This window comes from Nannobrachium achirus (genome assembly GCF_963921795.1).
Source record: "Nannobrachium achirus genome assembly, chromosome: 22".
Classification (NCBI taxonomy): domain Eukaryota; kingdom Metazoa; phylum Chordata; class Actinopteri; order Myctophiformes; family Myctophidae; genus Nannobrachium; species Nannobrachium achirus.
The window spans coordinates 49,372,471-49,396,998 of record NC_137829.1 but is presented as its reverse complement, the minus strand read 5'-3'; the positions used below and the strand labels follow the sequence as shown (position 1 = coordinate 49,396,998).

At 43.4% G+C, this 24,528-nt stretch overlaps 1 protein-coding gene across 1 annotated transcript; it reads left to right on the top strand.

The window, feature by feature from the left end:
• The first annotated feature begins 1,423 nt into the window (after window positions 1-1,423).
• Window positions 1,424-24,379, top strand: LOC308307693 (uncharacterized protein). The gene is made up of 11 exons (XM_080752961.1): window positions 1,424-1,633; window positions 5,893-6,166; window positions 7,613-7,736; window positions 10,069-10,221; window positions 12,984-13,187; window positions 17,305-17,378; window positions 19,217-19,414; window positions 19,822-19,959; window positions 20,565-20,654; window positions 22,266-22,409; window positions 24,069-24,379. Exons 2-11 carry the CDS (start codon window positions 5,921-5,923, stop codon window positions 24,201-24,203), a joined length of 1,506 nt encoding a protein of 501 aa, XP_080609087.1. The 5' UTR covers window positions 1,424-1,633; window positions 5,893-5,920; the 3' UTR covers window positions 24,204-24,379.
• The last annotated feature ends 149 nt before the right edge of the window (window positions 24,380-24,528 follow it).

Below are 24,528 nucleotides of genomic sequence, written 5' to 3'. Positions count from 1 at the left end.
AATTGACTAAAATCAAATATTTGCTTCTGGGGGTTCCTGGAACAAAATATTTTGTGATGGGGGTCCGTAGCCAAATACATAACATAATACATAATACATTTTTTCAGAAGATTGTTATGATTTAGAAGACATTTGTAAAATGTGCCTATCAGTGGTTAAGGACCCCCAAAATGTATTTTTGGCCGTGGACCCCCATCTCAAAATATTTTGTTCCACGGATGGACCCCTATTGCAAACTTTTTTGTTCCAGGGACCCCCAAAAGCACAGATTTGATTTTAGTCTAATCCGCATCTAGCTTAGAAGACTTTGAAAGAGGGCGACTTTTCTGGTATTCGTACCAGTGAACTGTACCGTCATGAAATACTGTACCTTTTCCTATGCAAACTTCTAATCAAGTCTTCAATCAATCAAACCACTAGATGGCGCAACGGCAGCGCTGCCTATATTGGAGCTGAGGCTCCACTTATGCGTTCATCTTGCATCTTAAAGTGTTACTTTATTAATGTGGGGAAAAAAAGAAAAGTAAAAAAAGGGGGAAAAAATAAACAATTAGAAAGCAAAAGGAAATACTGCGTGCAGGAGGATTATCTTATTTTGAAGGTTTCACCGGAAAATGCATTCTGTTTTTGTAGAGTGTCTTGACGCTGGTTGCCTGCCGTGTTGCCATGTCTGCTTATTATGAGCAACTTTGGGCTTGTTTTTCTGTTTTGATTGTTTGATTGAGTGAAGACTTTATTATAAGTTTGCATAGGAAAGGTACAGTTTCATGACAGTACAGTTCACTATTACACAGTCAACTAAAGGGAGATCCTATAAGCTTTTCTGCTTTATTTACAGGAAACCATTATGTATCTCATATAACATTGAATGACAGATGGATAGAACACAGTAGGCCTACTATGCAGTAGATATTGTCAGAAAAAGAAGAAATACAGTAGATATTTACAATAGGGGTCTGGGGGAGGGTGAGGCTGTAAAGTTGCTTGCAAATATTGGTAGTTGTGGGTTTGGGGGCTTGTTTAGTTGCTTATTTGAGCTTGCTCCGTAATGTTGTTTAAAAGAGTTTACCAAACATTTTCAAGGCAAGGACATCACCAAATTAATGTAGGCCTATGGGCCCTAAAGCAAAGGGCGAGGTCGTGCAGGACGGAATTTGCAGATTGACAGACATAGAACACTTATATCAGGCTACTGCAGAGGATATCAGCAGAAAAACGTAGCAAAAAACACAATGCAAAATAAAAGGCATTTACAATTTAAAGATCAGGGGATATGCTTTGTTTTAATTGACCATTTTCGAGTAGCAGTGTTAAAGGGCTTGTTTTGCTTGTTTCTCTCGCATAACCTGGCAACACTGGGTCCGTTGCTTGTTTATAGTGAGATGAACGCGCAACTCCTCATGTAAGATCAAGATGTGTTGTTATGCAAGCTAACGGTTAGCTTCACGTCCTCCTGCTGCAGCGGGGGCATTGATTCATGCATCCCCATAAAAACAATAACATCATCTAACACATTATGTTATGATTATGAACATTCCAGACCAGCTATGCTGCTTTAACTGAGGGAATCCACTGGAAGTGACATTGTTGTCAGTGTCAGACAAGCCAAGGGAATAAGGAGAGTGATTGAAAGGTAAGCACATAAGGAATTATTATTATACTTATGATTATTATGATTATTATTACACTTTTATAGCTTTTACATCACCGATATGAATGCTCATAGCGTGGCTCGATCCTTCCTATAACTTACTGCCAGCCATAATGCAATGCTGTTGCCAAATATTAATATTAGAATATTGCCCCACAATAAGGTTGTTAATAAGTTATAACAGAGTCATGATCATAACATTATTATTGCTGTCATAATTAGAGGCTACAACTGTAATATCGATTTAGCCTGTATGTATTTGTGTATGTACTATTACACTTTTCCTTTAATATGCTGTAGGTAGATATTGACAGGCAAAATCCAGCACACTACTCATTTCAGTGTGTGTGTGTGTGTGTGTGTGTGTGTGTGTGTGTGTGTGTGTGTGTGTGTGTGTGTTTGTGTTTGTGTGTGTGAGAAACGTTTTGGAGAATCACAATCTTTCAGTTAAATCAGTTTAAGGAATAATTAGCATAATAAATAATTGATTTTTGCTAGTTATTCTTTATACTGATTGTATTATAGCTTACACTACAGATATAATGATGTATAACTAGTAAGATGTCTAAGGGCGACAAGCGACCTCGCAGGGTGAGGTTGCGCCATGTCTTGGCCATCTGGCCAGTGATGTTTATCGGACGAGTTACCCATATATGGAGACCCCTGGTATACCCATATATGCTGTGAGAGCCCAAACATGCTTATAGGCTACTCAGTTATTTGTTATGTGAAAAGTCCTATGACGTCTATGATAGCTGACATCATACATACAATCCCTTTTATGCCCATATATGGAGATCCCTGTCTGTAGAACCAGCCACTCCATATATGGGCATTCCCATATGAAGTCCTGTTAGATATGAGCTTAATATTGACGACATCAGGGATCTCCATATAAGGGCATAAAAGGGATTCTGTTATTTTGGTTCATCACAGTGATGTCAGAGCGTGATGTCAGATGTTTTTCTGTCCTACGTAAAGAAAGTATCATCAAACCCTTTCATCAATTAAAAACAATTCCAACATTTTTCAAAAGTATTTAATAAAAAAAAGGTAAAATAAAAAAGGTTTAAAAAGTAGGCTAGTGAAAATAGCAAGCTCGCGTTGTGAGATTTTTGATCTGCTATTTTCCCTTGTTTGTGTCCTGGGCAAAGGTCAAATTTCTCTGTTGAGTCTTGAGCCAAAGGATTTGTGAACCACTGCTGTAGTGTAACAGTCAGAAAGCAATCTGCTTTGACTCCAGACCTTTTGCTGATGGTGTATAAAACTGATGAATCATGATGAATAAGGAACTAGGCTGCTACGCCTTTGAGCAACAATGAATGTAGGATGTTGACAAAGTAACCAACGTTCACGATACCAATGAAATACTGATAAATAATGGCGTCACACTCAACTGTGGTGCGATTACAACAGAAGTTGTCATGCAAAGAGTTTACAAAGCACTGCACTTCAAAAAGTTCCAATTACAGTTGGTCAGACTAACATGTTGAAACCAGTGGCGTCAGTTCAGCAAAAGCTAGGGTATGGCAAAGTCCTCATGGAAAATAGGCATTACATTTTGTATAACACGGTTCTATTGTGAAAATAGCCGATCTACATGCTCACAACGCCTCGCAGCGCATTTTCACGATGTCTAAAAAAAGTCTGCCTGTAGGGCTGTCACAGTCATTACATTTGCCTCGACGATTAAATGTTTATTATGTAAAATGTTCTACATGGAAAACAATTAATAATGGCAATTATTAGCCTTAGGCGATTATGTAATATATATATGTAATATAACTAGAGGTTCAGGCTTTTGTTTATGTTGGCATGGTGACGTGGCCGTGGTTTGTTTATGACTGAGTCGGAATGACGTCAGAGGCCAGCCTGCCAGCCGGTCAAAATTCACTTTTTTGAAGCGGTGAAAGCCGCTTCCAAGGAGTGGCTTTGTCTGTCCCGTACCTGTTTTTTTTTTTTTTGAGGATTCCCATAGATTCTCAAGGAGTGGCTTTGTCTGTCCCGTACATGTCCCGTGCATGCAGAATTGAGGATTGGTCAAGCTTCACATGACAATTTGGCCCTCCAGACAAAATCATTCAGAATTCAGAATTCATAAGAGTATAGAACTAAAGCACATAGAAAGTATAGATCTAGAACACAGAATGTATAGATCTGGAACACTGAGTTCAAAGCTCTAGTACACATAGAATACAAATTCACCGCTTTACTTTGAACCGAGGTTTGATTTTTTTTACACATTACTAATAAGCCAATAATTAATGAATGCGACAAAAACAAACAAATAGAAAATAAGTATTCTTTTGCGTGAACTAATCCATTAAGCCAATTTTAACATAGGATTGTGACTGGCCCATTAAGGTGACATTCATTAAAGTTATTACTATGGGTGTACTGTATGTGATCCAGTGTGTGGAATATTATTATTCAGCAATTTCAACACAAGCCCTTCAACCTGAATCTACTGTATGTGTGTCAAGGGAGTGTTTTGGTGGTGTTATGATAACACAAGGATTGACATGTACAGTATCTGCTTGAACAGTACGTCGTACTGATTGTCTCTCATCTGTGTAAGCAACGGCTACTGATAGTCTCTCGACCCCATGTGTCCATGGCCATGGTCGGTGCTTTATCAGAACACTGTCGCCTATGACCAGCGATATGAGATGCACTTGTTTTTATTTTATTTTATTTTATTCTATTACTTTGCATTGACTTCCATATCTGTTGTGTCTCATCTCCTAGTCACGTGATGTGACCAGTGCTATGCATTCTCTGTGTTTAACCCATTTAGGCCTGAACACATTATGACGCAATATTTTATGCTTTAAATATAAAAAAAAAAATAGCAGATATACAAGCTCACAGCGCGGCACCGAGTGCCGCGCTGCGAGCTTGTAGATCTGCTATTTTTGAAAAATCGTGAAAATTAGAATTTTGACCCGATTCTATTAGTGTCTTTTGAATCCTTCTAAGATTTTTGGAAAAAAACCTATGTTTCTATGTCAGCAATCTGGCCAGCCATCGTCAAAGAAAAGGTCCTTTTCACTAAAATGGAGCTCAGTTAGTCTGTTCTTGAGAGACTACTATGTCAGAGGTTCTCAAACCTTTTCATGTGAAGGACCCCCAAAATGATATTTATTTGGCCACGGACCCGCATCTCAAAATATCTAGTTCCAGGGACCCCCCCAGAAGCAAAATTTGAGTTACAACCGTTCGCTTTGAAAATACATATATTCAAAGATTTGCACACATTTTCATGACTTTTTCAAAAAATAGCAGATCTACAAGCTCGCAGCGCGGCACTCGGTGCCGCGCTGTGAGCTTGTATATCTGATATTTTTCACTGGTTAAAGCAGTCAATAATTCTAGGCCTAAATGGGTTTTAATCAACTCAATTTGAAGAACTTGTATCATATAGTTCTCTGAGCTCTGAAAGTGCATTCTTATCCAACACCAACCCGGGACTCCTGCATCGCTGCCCTCCACACTCTCCTATCTAACATCAGGGTCTTGACAGAGCAGAGCTCTACGCTGCTGTTTGTTAGCTAAGCTCTCGTGCATCTATATACTGTAGTAGGTGGTGCGCTCCTTGCCTGGCGCTGCCCTGGGTTGGCTCAGTCTTGCTCGCCTCTAGTTCCGGGTGCCTGACGCAGTGACCCTGCCAGCCTCATACTCTCTCTCTCTCTCTCTCTGACTTTGTCAGTAACCTCTTAGAGGAGGAATATTTCAAACGGAATCATCAGCTGCTGTAAAGGATCACTCTAAGGAACACTCGAGAATTCACCACAGGTGGTACAATGATGACATACATGTCATCATTTTGTGTGTTCGTCATTATTTGACTTATTTCTGCCAAGATCGGTGTCAGCATTTTATGCATCTTATGTGTTCTGATTTCTTTTCAGATTTTTTTTCATTTTTTTTTTCATTTAAACTTTTCTGTTGCTATATTTTTGGATGTAATGTTATTCTTGGTGAAAATGTACAAAAGTTAAAACAAAGGTTTCAAAAATAGCAGCCAGGCGCGTTGTGAGCTTAGATAAGTTGCAAGAAGGAAGATACAATCCGCACTCTCTGTAGAGTCTTTTTAAAATAACGTTTTTTTTGATCCGCAGTCTACCAAACAGCCTCTATCTCTGAGGCCATAGACGAGACAAAAACAGCGAACAAACAAAACTTAAGTTGTAATCTCTTTCCTTTCCCGTTCTCCTCTTTCTGTGCTTCTCTCGGAGCAGAGCGGAGCCGTGTGTGTGTCACACCCTGATGGAGGACTGCAGTGAGAGTGCGGGCGCCCTGGGCCGGGTGACGGTGTACTCCATCCAGGGGTGCCCGCACTGCGTGCAGGCCAAGGCCAGCCTGGGCCGGCTGGGCGTGCCCGTGCACAGCGTGGATGTGGGCCAGCACCCGGAGCTCCGGGCCCGGCTGAAGGAGCTGAGCGGCCGCAGCACGGTGCCCCAGATCTTCTTCAACCACGTGCACGTCGGGGGCAACGAGGAGCTGCAGAAACTGGTATGGACATCCAGGCACGTGTGCACATATGTAGACTTCAAGGGGGGCTTGAGCCCCTGCCCTTTTATCCGTCTGTAAAAAGTGCCCTCTCCGGAGCAGGAATGCAGTTTTTACTATGTTGAAAGAAATTGATTATGCTTATTTCAGTATGGTATCAAGTACCGAAAATAGCCGACCTCCAAGCTCACAACGCGTCGCACTGCGACGCGTTGTGAGCTTGGAGGTCTGCTATTTTTGATATTTTCACCAAAAGGCCCTCTTCGAAATTTCAGCCCCTGCCTCCCTAACGTTCTCTGCATGTCCCTGTGGACATCTGTTATGTTCTCTGCGACAGTGTGGCTTCTTCGAGAGGCAAATAGATGTTCAGTATGTGTCCGAGAGAAACGCATTTAGAAACGAGCGAGAAATCTAAACATTAGGCTGGGACAAGAACTAATGCTGAAAGTGTGCCCGTAACCCGAAAGTACAGGGAATTAAGCGGGTCATGGGCTTAAGGCAGAGAGGTAGCCGACAGTATACGTTTGTTTTGGGAGGTCTGAAGCTTAGTTTTTAGTGACATTTGAGATGTTGGAGAACCAAGCGGCGCAAGCATAATCAAAAGGGCTTTCTAAAACGGCTAGTTCCATTCCTTGATTCTGATTGGCTGGTTGCTGTGGTATATGAGACTATAACCCACACCTTGAATAATTTTATATCAAAAACAGGTGCGTTATTTCTTTCCACTGTGCCGTGAGGCTGAACTAGAGAAGCAAGCGTTTGATTTTCTCTCAAATCCTGCCGTGCGGGTGCTTCTAAGCACCGCCCGCATGCATAGGACAGTGACTGAATGGCTCCGGGCGGGGCTTGTAAAGGCGAAAAGCGCCTCTATTCTCCAGGCACATACTCGGCTGTTAGTTTAGGTTGCCATGCTAGCGTTTTTGATGTGATGTTCACCCACATAGCAGCTAAATCTGGATGAAAATAAACATGTGTATGGATTGAATATGGTTCTTAACATGAGACTGATCTAACACATAAGTGTTGTTTCCCTATATTTTGGCAAAAAGAATGACGTGACTTTATAAACACACACTGGCTTCCATAAGTCCCGTTCCTGGTAAACACGGAAATGTCTCTTCCTGGTGGCTGAGAAGTGTACTGTTTTCTTTAAATAATGGAATGCTATGATTTTCATGTTGCAATATTTTGACCATTATAGAAAAGCAATAAGCCACGCGAGGCTTGTGGTTACCGGGGTATTATACACCGGCTGAGAGGGTCGGAAACACTCGGCTCCACCCCGTGTTTCCCAACGCCTCTCAGCCGGTGTATACTACCCCGGTAACCACTCGCCTCTTGTGGCTTATTGCTTTATTGAATTGAGGGCTCCAGCTAGAGTCTTGAGAGCACTTTTAGTTGACAAAATCTTGTTCTTTGATTGTTTGTGTGTGTCTCTTGACCTTGCAGTCTCCTGAGGCGCTGGGCGAGCTGGTAGACCTGGTGAGGAAGGAGCCAGTAGCGTCCGATGCCTTGCCCCTTCCAGAAGAGAGCTCTGCTGAAGAATCAGAGCTGCCAGGGGAACCCGACGGAGGTGAGAGACAACCTGCAAAGTAATCACACAACGGTAGGGGTGGGCGATATGGTGATAATAATCGTTGAGACGATACAATGTCTCCATGATATGCCTTTTCAGAGATATTGTATATATCGTGATACAATTGAGGGAGCCTTGTAAAAAAATCCTGTTTAATCGTTAATACAGAGATTCATTGCAGAATTCAATTTAAACCTGCATTTTGGTCTAAATCGGTAGTTCTCAAACTTTAAAATCTCAAGGTCTCCACTTAACAAATGAAACCAAATGGACCCTTACGGGTCCATTTGGTTTCATTTGTATACTGTCAGAGTTACATACTTGGAAAGTTCAATTTAGACCTCCCAAAAGGAACCCAGAGAGTCTAGAGTTTTTGTCAAGTAACTTGCAAAATAACCGTAAAAACCAATGTGAAAAAGAATCAGGATAAAATCGTGTATCGTGATACAGCTTGGGAAAATATCGTGATATTGTATTTTTCCATATCGCCCACCCCTACACAGCGGACGAAAACAGACATTACATTACGTTGTTGAGCAGATTCCCTCAGGGCTCTATTATACAGTAGTGTCTTTTCTGTTTTCACTCTACAATAAATATCTTTGCTGAAAATAGCTGTGGGCTTGTGGATCTGCTATTTTCTACAAAGGTTTTCACCAGAATAGTAGGTAGAAAATCTTCCCAAAATGTGAGAACATTTAAAAAAGATGAAAATAGCAGACCTTGTGAGCTGGTAGATCCGCAATTTTTTTGCTATTCAAAATGAAGTACTGTATATTAGGGGTGAGTTCAAGTAGGTGAGAGGTTAAGATTCAGTTAGCTTTTTTTTGCATTTGCGTTCCGGAATGGAATGCGTGCTCAGACACACTGGGGTTTGTTTGAGAAACAGCAGGTGTTTGTACTTAGACCTGAGCGTGTGCGTGCGAGCGTGTGTGTGTGTGTGTGTGTGTGTGTGTGTGTGTGTGTGTGTGTGTGTGTGTGTGTGTGTGTGTGTGTGTGTGTGAGTGTGTGTGTGTGCGTGTGTGAGAGGGTGAACGTGCATGCTTGTGTCTCCAGTCACCAGCAGCAAGACAGGTTGTGGATATGAGACACCTGATCCTCCCAGATGAGGTCAGACCGGGACACGTGTGCTGACCCGTGTCCACTGTCCCCTCCACTCCCTCGTGTTACGTGATCCATGTCCACTGTCCACCACACCCGTCACTACTCCTCCTCGCCTCTGCACAAACACACTTCCCGTTGTGCGGTGATTCTCAGCCTAATGACTAGTTGTTGAAGGGTAGAATGACTCTGTTCTGTACGAATCAACAGTTTACAGTTTAGGCATTTAGCAGACGCTTTTAATCCAAAGCGATTTACAATAAGCAGATAATACATTACTATACTAAACAAGATAATATGTCAGAACATCAACAACAATATAACAAATGCATATGAAAATCAATCTAAAAAAACAATATAATCAATAAAGAAAAAAGGGTTCTAAAAAAACCTAAAAACAAATGCTAACTAGCTTCATGTATGGTCATTGAGTGTTACAGTAGTGCTATGGGTTTAAGTGGAGTCTGAAAAGGTGAGTCTTCAGTCCACGGCGAAAGCTAGCGAGTGAGTCCGTTGATCTAAGTGCGACAGGGAGTTTATTCCACAGTTTGGGGGCCAGGAGGGCAAACTGTCTCGGACGAGTGGATTTTTGTCCTGGGGTTTTTAGCGAGGGTTCTGTCAGCATCCCTGTGTTGGCTGATTTAAGTGAACAATATCAACAATATGTAATGAGAACAAAAAGAGGCTGCTGTGGATGCAGCGATTAAGCTTGTTTAGAAGAATGTTGGGCTGCGGGCTGACGTCATGAAAAATAACGTTATGCGTTTTCACTACAGGGCCATTTTTATTCTCCCAGTACATTCAGCAAAAAATGACTTGGTAGTTTGCCGTGAAATTTCAGACACCAAAACTACGGCACACCAAAAAATTGCCAGTTTTCACATAACGTGAATTTCAAACTTTCCACTATACTTCTGGCACTTTGCCTCAGTGAAAATGGGGCTTCACTGTATATCAAAAGCCCACAACGCAGTGTGAGTAGTGGCCTGAACCTCTAGTATCCTTAAAAAGGCTTAGCCTCAACTAGCTTAATATGTGAAAGTGTGTGCACTTATAATGAACTTAAAGTACAGGTTTTGGGCTGCTATTGCCTTACCTAATACTGGTATAAGTTTCAGCTATGAAAGACAAGCGCGTGTGTGCTCCATGCATGTGTGTGTATCACAACATATTCTTTCTCTTCATGTGTGTGTGTGTGTGTGTCCGTCCTCATTCCTTCCCCCTGCAGAGTTTAGCTGTGAGAGAGATGAGTTGGCGGGCCTGGTAGAGGAGCTCAAACAGAGCACTGTGATTGGCTCTCACTGGAAGGGGCTGAGTTTAATCAAAAAGAGCTTCTCAGGTGATGAGCTGATGGGCTGGCTGCACAAAGAGAAGGGACTGGGTAAGTAAGGCAGTTAGTTAGCAGCTCAGTAGACTAGTAGGATAGACTGTCCTAGTAGTCAGTAGCATGGGTAAGGCAGTTGGCAGTAAAGTAGACCACTAGAATGGAGCGACGGAAGGGGGCGCAGTGGCTAGCGATATCGCCTCGCCGCTAAAAGGTCTCGCGTTTGATACCCGCCGGCCGCCACCCTTACTCTAGGTGGAAGGGCTTTTCTGGGTGGAGTTTGCATGTTCTCCCTATGTCCCCTATGGAAGGTACCTTAAAAAACATGCATCCTGGTCTCTATAATGCCTGGAAGCATGAGCTCAGTTCGAGGCTCTCCAAAGGTTGACAGAGGGAGAGTAGCGCCCAGGATTGCAGCTTAGGCAATTGGCACTGGGTGTAAAAATGGGTTGCGAAAATCGTGGAAACAAAAAAAGAATAGAGTGACTTCATGGGTAAGTAAGGCAGTTAGCAACTCAGTAGAATAGACTGTCCTCGTCAGTACCCTGCTATGTCTGCTAGGCCAGTAGAATAGACTGTCCTCGTCAGTACCCTGCTATGTCTGCTAGGCCAGTAGAATAGACTGTCCTCGTCAGTACCCTGCTATGTCTGCTAGGCCAGTAGAATAGACTGTCCTCGTCAGTACCCTGCTATGTCTGCTAGGCCAGTAGAATAGACTGTCCTCGTCAGTACCCTGCTATGTCTGCTAGGCCAGTAGAATAGACTGTCCTCGTCAGTACCCTGCTATGTCTGCTAGGCCAGTAGAATAGACTGTCCTCGTCAGTACCCTGCTATGTCTGCTAGGCCAGTAGAATAGACTGTCCTCGTCAGTACCCTGCTATGTCTGCTAGGCCAGTAGAATAGACTGTCCTCGTCAGTACCCTGCTATGTCTGCTAGGCCAGTAGAATAGACTGTCCTCGTCAGTACCCTGCTATGTCTGCTAGGCCAGTAGAATAGACTGTCCTCGTCAGTACCCTGCTATGTCTGCTAGGCCAGTAGAATAGACTGTCCTCGTCAGTACCCTGCTATGTCTGCTAGGCCAGTAGAATAGACTGTCCTCGTCAGTACCCTGCTACGTCTGCTAGGCCAGTAGAATAGACTGTCCTCGTCAGTACCCTGCTACGTCTGCTAGGCCAGTGGTTCTCAACCTGTGGGTCGGGACCCCCAGGGGGGTCCCCAAATTATTTTGGGGGGTCCCCAGATGATTAACTTAATGTGCAACATTGTTTTCTCACTCAACAGTAAACAATCCAACATAAAATGTAAATGTATAGAGGGCATATGCACATTTCTAAAGCCGATCTACATGTTCACAACGCCTCGCGTTGCGAGGCGTTGTGAGCATGTAGATCTGCTATTTTCACAATAGAACCGTGTTATACAAAAAAGAATTTTACTCAGGGTCCCCTTCAGATATGATTATTTTGGGGGTCGCGACCAGAAAAGGTTGAGAACCACTGTGCTAGGCGACAGTGGTAGTAGAGTGTCTGTCTGGGGTTAAGAAGTTCCCGGGTCCATTCCCTCGGCTCCTCCAGGCTTTATGTTGTGTCCCTGAGCAAGACATTGAACCCAACCTACAGTAATTGCTCCCTGTGTGCTCCCTTGGAGAAACAACGCTGCTTCTAACAGGGCTGCTCAAATACAGAGAAGTCATTTCCCCTCTTGGGTAACTGGTGTTAGTGTGGTACCTTTTACAGTTGATCTCAGTTTGCATTTTCCTTCAGATCACTTACAGACTGATACAGGAAGGATTGGCACCTGAGAAGATAGGCACCTCAATGTGAAATTGCCCATTTGAGTCCAAAATGTGGAAAGTCAAGAATTAAAGTATGCTTTGGAAAATGGTAAATATACATGATTTGAACATGCACGGTACCATCATTATCAGAACGAAATTTACCCTTGAACTTGTTGTTTATGGCCAAGATGACTGGCTATCCTCAGGGTTTGTATAGCAATGTGTACGTATTATTGAAATATTTGGCCTTAAATGTCAGATGTTCAAGCATGTTCAAATCATGTACACTTGACCTTATTTCAGACCATTTTCCAAAACATCCATTACATTTCTGACCGATGTGAGGTGAGGTGAGGTGAGGTGAGGTGAGGTGAGGTGAGGTGAGGTGTAGACTTGTGACTTGGACTTGAGTCATAAATTTAGTTTTGAGTTTAGACTTACTCGACTCAATTTATACTCTGACTCAACTTGGACTCAACTCGTGACTTGTCTTGACTTGAGACTTCAAGTCTTTTCAAGTCACTTGATACCTACAAAAAGCTTAGGCATTGTTTGGGACTCCAAACTAGAAGTTTAGGACTTGGGACTCTACTTGGGACTTAAGTTTTGGACTTGGAAAAAATAGCTATGCATTGTATTTGGTTATTGATTTTGATAATACCTCTCAAATTACAAATTAAACATGGGCCAAATTGTCAAATATTAGAAGCAGAAATTGTGAAAATAGCAGATCTACATGCTCTTGCGAGGCGTTGTGAGCATGTAGATCAGCTATTTTCACAATAGAACCGTGTTATACAAAATTCCTCAACTCTTAGTGCTCGTCAGGGTGCCGGGTCCCAAGTTAAAACATGATTATTTCGGGGGTCACGGCCTGAAAAGGTTGAGAACCACTGGCATACACTACCTGTCTTTGGGCATTGCGCATAGGAGTAAGCGACCTGTTATTGAGCTGAATTATTGTTATATAGTCCTGGGAATCTTCTGGAAAAGTTTTGGAAATGAATTGGTCTAAATGTGTGGGAACCCTGCCTCTGCCAGCCAGGGCAGATGCCTGTGAGACCGGCCGTGCGCTGCTGCAGAGGAAGTACATGGTCAGCGTGGGCGGCGGTGGCCCAGAGAAACGTCACCCGGAGGGTCACTTTGAAGAGGGGGCCAGCGGGGACCCCCTGTACAGGCTCCTGGAGCACGACCCCCACTCAGCCCTCAATGCAGGACAGACGGCAGCCTGTGCCCCCCTGAAGGGTATGATGGCGTCAGGGCTCAGGGCTGAGACCCCCCTCCCCTCTCTGTTCGTTCTACCGTCCGCTGCCGCTGGCTTTGTGACGTCAGTGTTGTTGTTGCGCAGCAAAATCCTCGTTCTTAACCCCGCTTAGTTTTAGTGAAGCAGAGAGAGTTAAAGGGGTATTTTACTTAAAAAAAAACAAAAAAAAACTTTTGGTCATTTTATCATCAAAACAGGCTTTTATGAACACCCTGAACAGTTTTTAATTTGCTTCATTCAGTATTTAGTTGTAACTTCAAACTCCATTTTAACCATGATAGATTCATTAAAAACTCCCATTATTATATAAACTTTATTACAGGCTCAGGGCCCACAGGGTAGAGACAACACATTACAAAGATAATAAAATAAAAAGAGTACATTCACCAAGCCCACACCGGAGCTACAAGAGGCACTCATATTGTCAATGTTCACCGAGCCCCACTGGGGCTAAAGAGGCACTCATGCCAGTGTCCTCTAATGGAAGACGTGTACCTGACTGAGCTACGTCCAGGGTCTGTCATCTGTCCAATTAATCCATTCAAGGAGCGATCCAGTCTGCAAGTGAACTTGTAAGTCAGGTTCCTCAACAGAGCCATGAAAGTGGTGAGACCCAATGAAACAAAGAGCTCACTGGCTCTTGTGCTCCTAGGTTTCTTCAACAGTATACGAAGGCAGTCATTGTAGGCTACTTGCAGCTTCCTTAAGCTCTCTCTCTTATACTTCACCCACAGAGGGGCTGTATATAGAGGGGTGCAGTACGCTCTAAACAGGTTTACTTTAACCTCTGTAGTACAATGGTGAAATTTACGAACCATTATTCTTTCTGGTGACTCATACTACCCTCCTAATACGTGAGCAGGCTGTGTTTTTCTTTTTTTTTTTTATATAACTTTTTTTCATTTATTTTAATAATTCTTTGAGAAAATGGAAACAATTAAATACAATAAAGAATTATTAAAAGAACACGGCCTGCTCACATATTAGGAGGGTAATATGAGTCACCAGAAAAAAATAATGGGAGTTTTTAATGAATCTATCATGGTTAAAATGGAGTTTGAAGTTACAACGGGTGTGTATGGAGCCCTCCTCAGGCAAATCAAAATCTGTTCAGGGTGTTCATAAAAGCCTGATTAGATGATAAAATGACCAAAAGCTTTTTTTGAAAGTGAAATATCCCTTTAAGTTGCAACCACATGCTTTTTTCCCCCCCGTCTACACCAATTATTCTCCAAAAAATGGCTGATCTACGAGCTCACAATGCGTTGCGTTGCGGTGCGTTTTGATCTTGTAGATCGGCTATGTTTTGGTTGCTGGGTTGCTTTGTTTGGTGAGTTTGAGTTTGAGTTGGGGTTAATGCTGAATCAAAAATGGACCTTAAGCCATAGCAAACCTTTCCTGGGAATTCTGCGAAACATTCACAGAAAATAGTTGATCCATAAGCTGGATCTATTTTCAGCAAAGAGAGAAAATGAGAGGGCCTAGGATAGACCCCTGAATGACCCTTATTACAGGGGTTCCCCATTTTCTTTGTCTCAGGGCACCCCATGAATATTTGTTTTAATTCAAGGCACCCCTACATTATAATTTTCACTCCCAGCACCTTATATTTATAGCATATCGTCGTTGTCGGGTGGAAGCCTTGTATGTCATCATCTATAAAATGTACTAAACTAGTGAAAACAACAGATCTACAAGCACACAACACTTCGCATCGCGAGGCGTTGTGTGCTTGTAGATCTGCTGTTTTCACTAGTTTTGTGTGACAGTCTTGTATGATGAAGCAGGGTTTTGCTTTACCAAAAGATGTACACATTTGAAACTTGGAGATACGAGGTTTCTGCCCGACATTGACGATATTTTAGTGATTATGTTGCGAGGAAAACGTTGAGATAATAGCCATTTTGGTTAGAACTGACTGAAAATAACTTTGTACTTCAAGTTTAAAATGATACTAAATATTTTTTCAAGAGTCCAAATAAATTCCAAATATTATCAAATTATCTCGTGGCACCCCTGGACTGCCCGTCACCCACTTTGAAAACCCCTGCCTTATTAGTCAATAAAGTTATACAAGTTTAAGCACAATAGGGGCGTCAATACATTGTCATTGTCCATTCATATTCTATTCATGGGTTTATTTTGAGATTACCCTACATGTTTTGTTAGCATTTTCTCCATAGCCATGATTAGACTGTCACTGAACTTTACCTACAGTAAATAATTGATGTTCGCTCAGCTTCCCTGTGTGGTCAATAAGTTATGGACATTTTAATTGCGTTCATAAATTATTCTTAATCATTTCGGCCAGACCTTTCAAACCAACCTGGGCTTTAAAATGCATTAAAAGCAAAGATAAGACAGAAAGCGCACAGTGAACATACTTGGTGTAGAGGTAAAGTAGGAGGGAACAAAGTACAAACCCGAAGTAGAGTAGAGTTTAGGGTTTTTTTTTTTTACACTCAGCTTTAATGTGTCAGAGATCTTAGGCTTGTCAGCTTCCAGTGTGCATACTGTACGTACAGTAGAAGAGCATCGTTGTAGAAGTATCACCTCATGCTGTTGTGTTGTGCTTTACTAATTACCTTTGGAGGCTAAAACCAACGAGCTCATCTTCATTGTACTGCTGCAGAGAGGTGTGTGTGTGTGTGTGTGTGTGTGTGTGTGTGTGTGTGTGTGTGTGTGTGTGTGTGTGTGTGTGTGTGTGTGTGTGTGTGTGTGTGTGTGTGTGTGTGTGTGTGTGTGTGTGTCTGTGTCTGTGTCTGTGTGTGTGTGTGTGTGTGTGTTAGGGCATTCACCAAATATATATCAAAGTCACTATTCGACATTGTTCACCGAAGTCGAATATGCGCTTATTTTCTTTTTCTCTTTAAGAAATCTATAGTTTATAAAGCTTGGCTAGATAGGAAGTCATAAGAATGAGTTGCCCCTGGTGGATGAATTTGTTAATGCTCTATACCAGGGGTTCTCAAACCTTTTTTAGGCCATGACCCCCAAAATAAACATATTTGAACTGGGGACCCCCACCCTGACAAGCACTTGGAATTGTAAGTATTACATTTAATGTGACTCGGTTCCGCAGATAAATATTGTGAAAATAGCTGATCTACATGCTCTTGCGAGGCGTTGTGAGCATGTAGATCGGCTATTTTCACAATGTTCGCCTCTTGCTTACTTAATATTTGACAGTTTGGCCAGTCCTGTCGAATATTCGACTATTCGAACACTTTGAGGTCGAATAATTCGAATACTAAAAATCACTATTCGTGAATGCCCTAGTGTGCGTGCGTGCGTGCGTGCGTGCGTGCGTGCGTGTGTGTGCGTGCGTGCGTGCACGCGGTGTGTGCTTTCTTGCATCTATCAAACTCGCCTTCTTTCCAGGGGTCGGATGTTCCCCCGATAACACAGTTACACAGAATATTCTGCCTTTGTAGTACACATGCCCAAACGCTGCTGTAATCAGAGGCTTCGCTGGTCCCTGTGCAAATTGTTGTCCTTCTTAACAGATTTTTGTTCCCGTCAGGGCTGTCACGATTATGACATTTTACATGACTATTAATTTTCTCTCAAATAATTGAGGATTTACGGTAATTGTGTTTTTGTCGTTGACAATTACATTTCTGTTTGGCTTTTAGTCTTTGAAGTTGCACATGGCAGATATGACACCATAACCTAAATATACAAAGAAATTACTGACATATTTGACAACTTTATACTTAAAAAAGAACATTGATTGTGACGCGTTGTGAGCTTGTAGATCGGCTATTTCCACTATCTTTTACTTTAAAAAATATATATGAGAAATGTTCAACGATTATGACGATTATAAAAAATAAACGCGATTATGTCAAATAATCGCAATTAGACGATTATGTCAATAAATTGCGATTAGACGATTATGTAATAATTGTGACAGCCCTAGTTCCCGTTCTAACTTGGTTGAAGAGCTGGAGAGCCCTGTTACTGAACAATCTATAGCAATACAGAATACAGAATATAGAGCTGTAACGTATTAACACAAACAGCGGTTTTATATTAACACGTGTTTAACTGTGGTAAAGGTTTCATCATTCATTGTCTTCTCCGTGTGTCTCTCAGCTGCTGAACTGTCAGCCCTTCTGAGGGAGATGATCCTGAAGCTGTTCTCTGAGTATCTGTCTGCTGATGGAAAGGTAAATGATTATTAACAATGGCTCAGACTGTACTTCTGACCAGGCCTGGAATTTCGTCATTTTAGGGGCAAGGCCACTTGGCCTTTGGTGTTGTCATTTAGGGCACAAAGTCCAAATGCCAGGGCAGGAAGGCCATCAAATAAAAAAAAGATTTTAGAATTATTTAAATAATTAATTGAATGTATGGGTTAAGGAATATTTAGACTATCTGCTGTGAAATAAATAAATTGGTATTTACAAACTGATCCATGCTCAGCCCTGCACAAATCAAAGATACTAGATTGTTTTAAAAATCGAACCTCTGTTCGAAGTGGAGCTGTGTGTGTGTGTGTGTGTGTGTGTGTGTGTGTGTGTGTGTGTGTGTGTGTGTGTGTGTGTGTGTGTGTGTGTGGGTGTCTGGCCTGGCCTGAACAACAGCGCCCTCGTGTGGTCACAAAAGGTACTGTAGGCTACAGACAGACAGACAGACAGACAGACACACAGACACGGCCACACACACGGCCACGTATAGGGAGCTTGTGTTCCACACAGCTCCAAAAAATGGAGACTCAACAAAAGACACTGGTGTCTTCATGACAAGACAGAGACAGAGGAGAAAGTAGTACAGTCAGCTGGGACATTAAGGGTACTGTGGCCTCAGGGGGGGCATGCTGTTTTTTGGAGGGGCACAAGGCCAAACATAATGGAAACACTTTTGAGCAAGCTCCAACATCTGGCTTTGTCCGGTACGAAGCATCCCGGACAAAGTGTCCCGAAGCGTGGCCTACTGGCCTTCAGTACCTCTTGGCACACAGTGCTTAAAGTTTGTTGTACGCCCAGGCAGGGTCACATTGGCCAAGCTTTGCGGGACGCTTAATGAAATTAACTCATTTTAGTCAGGAACACTCAGATTCAACCATTTATTGCATAAATGGAATACAGTTAATCTTGGTGTTAAAGGGCTCCGCATTCGGAGATGTTCCCTGAGTTTGTGCATGCTTTTTGAGCATGCTAAGCAAATTCAGGGAACGCTAAAAGCAATATCCCCCATAGAGATACAATAGCAGAACAATAGCAATACATTGGCATCATGTAACTTAGTCAAAATCACAGCATTTGAGCTTAACAACTTTGACATGTAACTTAATCAGACAATCACAAGTATTTGAGCTTAGCCAGACTGATCGTGCAAAGGTGGAGGCTGGGGTGGAGGAGGAGGCAAGCAGCAAATGATTTTGAATCTTCGAATTGTTCGAAACAAAGCATTGGTAGAGAAAGGTCACATACAATCACCTCCACAAATCAACTCATAGCTGCTGCCGGGTGGATTACTCATACTGTATGTCCAAAACTGTAACTTTTTACGATTAAAAAAAAGAAAATAGAACAAAATAGAACAGTAGTTCTATTTTGTAGTTCTACAAGCTCATGCTCACATTTTGAGCTTGCGGATCTGCTACTTTTACAACACTTTAGCCGCCGTTGACTCGATAACACGTCAATTGATTAACCGCACTTGGCTGCCGCACATCGGTCTTTTCATTGTTTAATATCAGACAGCCATCTGATACACCCCACAGTTTTTCTTCACCGGTTGAAAGAAGTCATGATCGTTTGATGATACAAACAGCGTGTACACTCATCGTGGTCTCGCCTGTGACTTCCGTGGGTCCTTCAAACTAAGGATCTGCATTTCTGAATTATAAAAACTAGCAGCGGAAAATCTGTTAATGCTTTTGTGTGTCACTGTAGTATGGTCAAGAATATGGAGATAAGAGCAACGATATCGATCCGTCTCTCTCTCTCTCTCTCTCTCTCTCTCTCTCTCTCTCTCTCTCTCTCTCTCTCTCTCCTGGCAGAGTGTGGACTACAAGGGCATGAAGGTGAGTCCTCTGTTTGAGCGCTACAGTGCGCTGGCGGTGCAGCTCCAGCGGGTGGAGCTGTTGTCCCTGAGCAGGGAGGAGAAGCTGGCCTTCTTCATCAACACCTACAACGCCCTGGTCATCCACGGCTACCTCCGCCTGGGGCCCCCCACCAACGTGTGGCAGAGATACCGGGTACACAGTGAACCCAGTTTGTATTTGATTCTCATGCCTTTTTTTTTTTTTGTCTGACTTTTTTAGGTCCACAATTTAGTCGCTATGCCAGTTAATTCCTCCGCTCACACATTTCTGTGTGTCGTCACTGCTGTAGTATCCTACTGACTCACCTGCCAGTGAGGAGCCCCCACCGGGAGGACGTACTACTCCTCCCCCAGCCTGTAGGAGAACGTATAGTGATATTTATCACCTGCCCCCTGACATTGTTTATTTGTCTTTTTTTCCCCCTATTTTTTATTGTGTAGTTCTTTAACCCATTTAGACCTGTTCTAACCTATACGTTGTTATACCTTTCAATCTGGGAAAAACCTATGTGAGGATATAATACTGACATGGTGTTTGTTTTTCCTCCTCCATTGTTGTAGTTCTTTAACTATGTGAGCTACCTGATTGGAGGGGAGGTGTTCACGCTTCAGGACATCGAGAACGGGGTTCTGAGAGGGAACAGGAAAGGCATGGCTCAGCTCCTCAGGCCCTTCTCCAAGACAGACCCCCGCCTACAGGTACTTTATGGTACTACAGGTACTTTATGGTACTACAGGTACTTTATGGTACTACAGGTACTTTATGGCAGGGGTTCCCAAACATGTTTGTCTCAGGGCACCCCATGAATATTTTTTTTAATCCGAGGCACCCCTACATTGTAATTTTCACTCCCAGCACCTTATATTTATAGCATATCGTCGTTGTCGGGTGGAAACCTTGTATGTCCAAAACCGTTCGTTTTGTATTTATCATCTATAAAATGTACTAAACTAGTAAAAACAGCAGATCTATGCGAGGCGTTGTGTGCTTGTGGATCGGCTGTTTTCACTAGTTTTGTGCGACAGTCTTGTATTGTATGATGAAGCAGGGCTTTGCTTTACCAAAAGACTTACACATTTGAAACTTGGAGATACGAGGTTTCTGACAGTGACGATATTTTAGTGATTATGTTGCGAGGAAAACGTTGAGATAATAGCCATTTTGGTTAGAACTGACTGAAAATAACTTTGTACTTCCAGTTTAAAATTATACTCAATATTTTTTCAAGTGTTTTTTGGGCCGAGTGTTTTGGGGCGAGCAATCTGGTTACCTTCCATGTGACACCTCTCCTGCTATCCACTAGGTGGCTCTCCCTGACGCTGAGCCCCTCATCCATTTTGCCCTGAACTGTGGAGCCAAGGGCTGCCCACCCATCAAAACATACACCCCACAGGTAAGGACTGGCCCACCCATCAAAACATACACCCCACAGGTAAGGGCTACCCACCCATCAAAACATACGGGAGTCGCTCTCCATTCCGACATGTCGCCACCCTGAAATTGACTTCTTATTGTCGGAGTGGCGACACTCCCATAGAGGTTAAGTTTAGGGTTTGGGTTAGAGATAGGGTTAGTGTCGGAATGGAGACATGTCGGAAAGGAGACATGTCGGAGTGGCGGGGTGTAACCAAACATACACCCCACAGGTAAGGAGGACTGGTCCACCCATCAAACATGTTTGATGTTTTTTGATATATTCGTAGTTCTCTCTTGCACCCCATGTAAAGCGTCTTTGGATACAGAGAAAAGCACTCGTATTGAAGTCTTAATTTTCTGTCACACAGTCATTTATGGATTCCAATAGAATAGTGGTTCTCAAAGTGGGGTCCTTTAGGGGGTCCCCAGCCGGTCCCCAGCCAAATGATTGATAGTTAGGACCTTAGGGGGCACGGTGGCGCAGTCAGTAGTGCTGTCGCCTCACAGCTAGAAGGTCCTGGGTTCGATTCCCGCCGGGGGACACTGTGGGTGCTGGGGGCGTGTTCCCTCCTCCGCGTCATCAGTGCCCACACCCTAGGTGGGGTTGGCAAAAGGGCCTTTCTGTGTGGAGTTTGCATGTTCTCCCCGTGTCTCCTAGGGTAGATACCCTCACAAAAACATGCAGTAATCCTGGTCTCTATAAAGCCTCCCCCTGGCCAGCCGGGGCGCCTGATGGAGGGGAATGGAACTGGTTGGAATAACGTGTTCCTTCCACGCGCTACGTCCAACCGGGGAAGCTCCCCCTGTCAGGTGATAAGAAGCGGCCTGCTCACTCCTCATGCATTGAAGGAAGCATGAGCTCAGTTCGGGGCCCTCCCCAGGTTGGCAGAGGGAGAGTAGAGCCCAGGATCACAGCTTAGGCAATTGGCACCGGGTGAAAAAATGGGTTACAAAAATCGTGGGATAAAATTTTAAAAGAGATAGTTAGGAACCAAATGGACCCTTGTGTGTCTGTTGACACACAAGGGTGAGTACTATGTCCATCACTGGTTATAGGCTAAGATCTTGTGTGTTAGTATTGATTTTGACAGCACATTTGTATTTAGTTTCAGTCAGTCTTTTGAATAACATTTCATTTAGTTAGTTTAGTATAGTTTTAGTCGACTAAATATCAAAATATCTTTGTCAACCAAATCTACAGTTGATTTGGTCGACAAAAATGTATGTTGGCGGGCCTTGATGACGTCGTAATGGCTGATTTTACTTGGTTTCATGCTAAAGATAGAACTCACACATGAGCTTATAGATCTGCTATTTTCAAAGCGCAACACCCGAGCGCAACCAAACATAAAATTACATATCTTTTAGTTCTACTGGATCTCTTCTCCACTAGTCCCTCCCTAACATTTTAGTCTAGTTTTTTTAATCTAGTTTTAGTCTAGTCTTAGTTTTAGTCATCATAGCTTAGTTTTGTATTTTTTTATTTCGTTTTTGTCGGTGAAAAAAGGCAGTCGACGGACATTTTTTGTCATAGTTTTACTCTACGAAATCAACACTGTTGTGTGTTCTCCGACTCCGTTCCCCTCAGGACATCGACAACCAGCTGCGCACGGCGGCAGAGGCCTTCCTGGAGAACGACGACGGCTGCGTGGTGGATTCTGGGAAAGGAGAAGTGAGACTCAGCCAGATCTTCAAGTGGTACAAGGCTGATTTTGGAGGCACCGACGAGAAGGTAGCTTGTTTACCTCCTACTGATCACCATTCAGCTTTAGCCGGTTTTCCACAAGCCCAACTCCACACCACTCCACACCACACCGCCCACTTGTGTCAGGTTTTCCACTACAAGGAACTGGGTAGAGTGGTGTGAAAGTGGTACTTAACGGGGTACTAAAACGGCTCCACTCTCGAGTGGACCCGGCCTGGGCTAAGTGAGGCCAAATCAGTGACGTATACACGCTGCTGATACTGATTGGTCAGTCTCACGGCTAAGCTGTGTCTTTCACAACAACTTGAGACAGATTTTAGTATGCAGTCACGGCTGCAAGTCAAATATAAAGGCAAATCCTGTTTGTTTTATATAACTGTTTATAAAGAGGCCGATTAGGCAGAATTGTGTTCTCCAACCCTGCAGTTGAGATACCACGAAGCACCAAGAACATATTAACCAACACAAACAGTGGACATAGGCTATATCGTCGCGAGTCGCAATTATCAACGGCCAATGCGTCGGCAGTCCGTTATTTTATATAGATCTCAGTGAGATGTCTCCAGTTTGTATTTGTAACTGCAGGTGTTGAATGGGGAAAATAATCTACAGTAGCCTACATGTACTGTACTGTAGCTTAGCATGTATGCTAGCGCAACTAGCCTCTACTCTTCTTTGTGTAGTTTGGCCAATAAAGTTATTATTTGACTATGTTCACCCCAACGTTAGTCGTCGCTATAGTTGTAAAGACTCGATGAAGACCTGTGTGAGTGTGTGGCATCTAAAACATTGTCCACCACATCTCTAAAAATAATTAGCGCAAGTTTAGCATCTCCGTTGTGTTCTATCCGATCCTATCCGAGTATCCGTATGTTGAAAGGGGCGTCGATTTCTTTCGGGAGCGGAGGGGAGGAGGGGGAGAGGGGAGGAGGAGAGGAGGGGGGGTACAGTAGTGGAAAACCTACATAAAAAATGCGGTGCGGTGTCGTGCTAGCCTGATTTCAGACTCAGCTCACGCTTTAGTCTGAAACTGTGCTCCATTCTGAGCGATTTACGGGGGACTTTTTTGCGAGCGTGCACGCGCGTGTCCGCGCGCGAGTGATCGCGACGCACGGTGATCGAGACGCACGGTGGACGCGACGCACCGTCGGGGAGTGTGTGTGTGATTGTGTGTGTGTCTCTGTCTGTGCCAGTGACTGCTTCCACACAGAACTGCGACCAGAAACTTGTAATCAACATTAAACAGCTTGGTGAAATCAGTGCGCTCGTGCGTGTGTGTGTGTGTGCCTTCCTCTGTGTGTGTGAACTTCGTTTGAATCGTTTCAACTGCTGCGCGGATTGGATATTTAGTGGTTAGACCCACCCCACCCCCACCCCCACCCCGCGCGCTCATTGGACAGCCGAAAATAAAAACCGATTCATGTACTAAGCTCCAGACCAGAGAAAGAGTCCACTCTGAGTGTGGGTGGGGTCTCTGGTCTGGAAGCAGGCTAGTGTCGTGCCGTGTCGTGTCGTGTAGTGTCAGGCTAATTTCTGGTATGGAAAACAGGCTTTTGTAAAGTGCTATAAAAGGCAGTGGGTCTACAAGCTCGGTCTACAAGCTCGGTTGCCCTGGATGCCTAATAAGGTGTTCCAGGTCTTAGTGGGTTGTTAAAGTGAACACGGTGTGTGTTGCTGTGGTTGCAGCTGCTGCGCTGGGTGATGGAGCACATGGGGGACTCCCCCAAGAGGAGCAGCCTGCAGACGGTCCTCTCCGAGGGGAAGAAGACCAGGGTCACCTACCTCCCTTATGACTGGAGCACCAACAGCACTGCTCACTGACACACACGCACAAACACACCAAGGTTATTATAGTTTTGAGTTATTTTTTTGGGGGGTATTTTTCTGCCTTTATTGATAGGTATTAGGGCATTCACTAATAGTGATTTTTAGTATTCAAATTATTTGACCTCAAAGTATTCGACAGGACTGGCCAAACTGGCAAATATTTGAGTAAGCAAGAGGCAGACATTGTGAAAATAGCAGATCTACATGCTCACAACGCCTTGCAACGCGAGGCGTTGTGAGCATGTAGATCTGCTGTTTTCACAATATTTATCTGCGGAACCGAGTGCTTGTCAGGGTGGGGGTCCCCAGTTCATATATG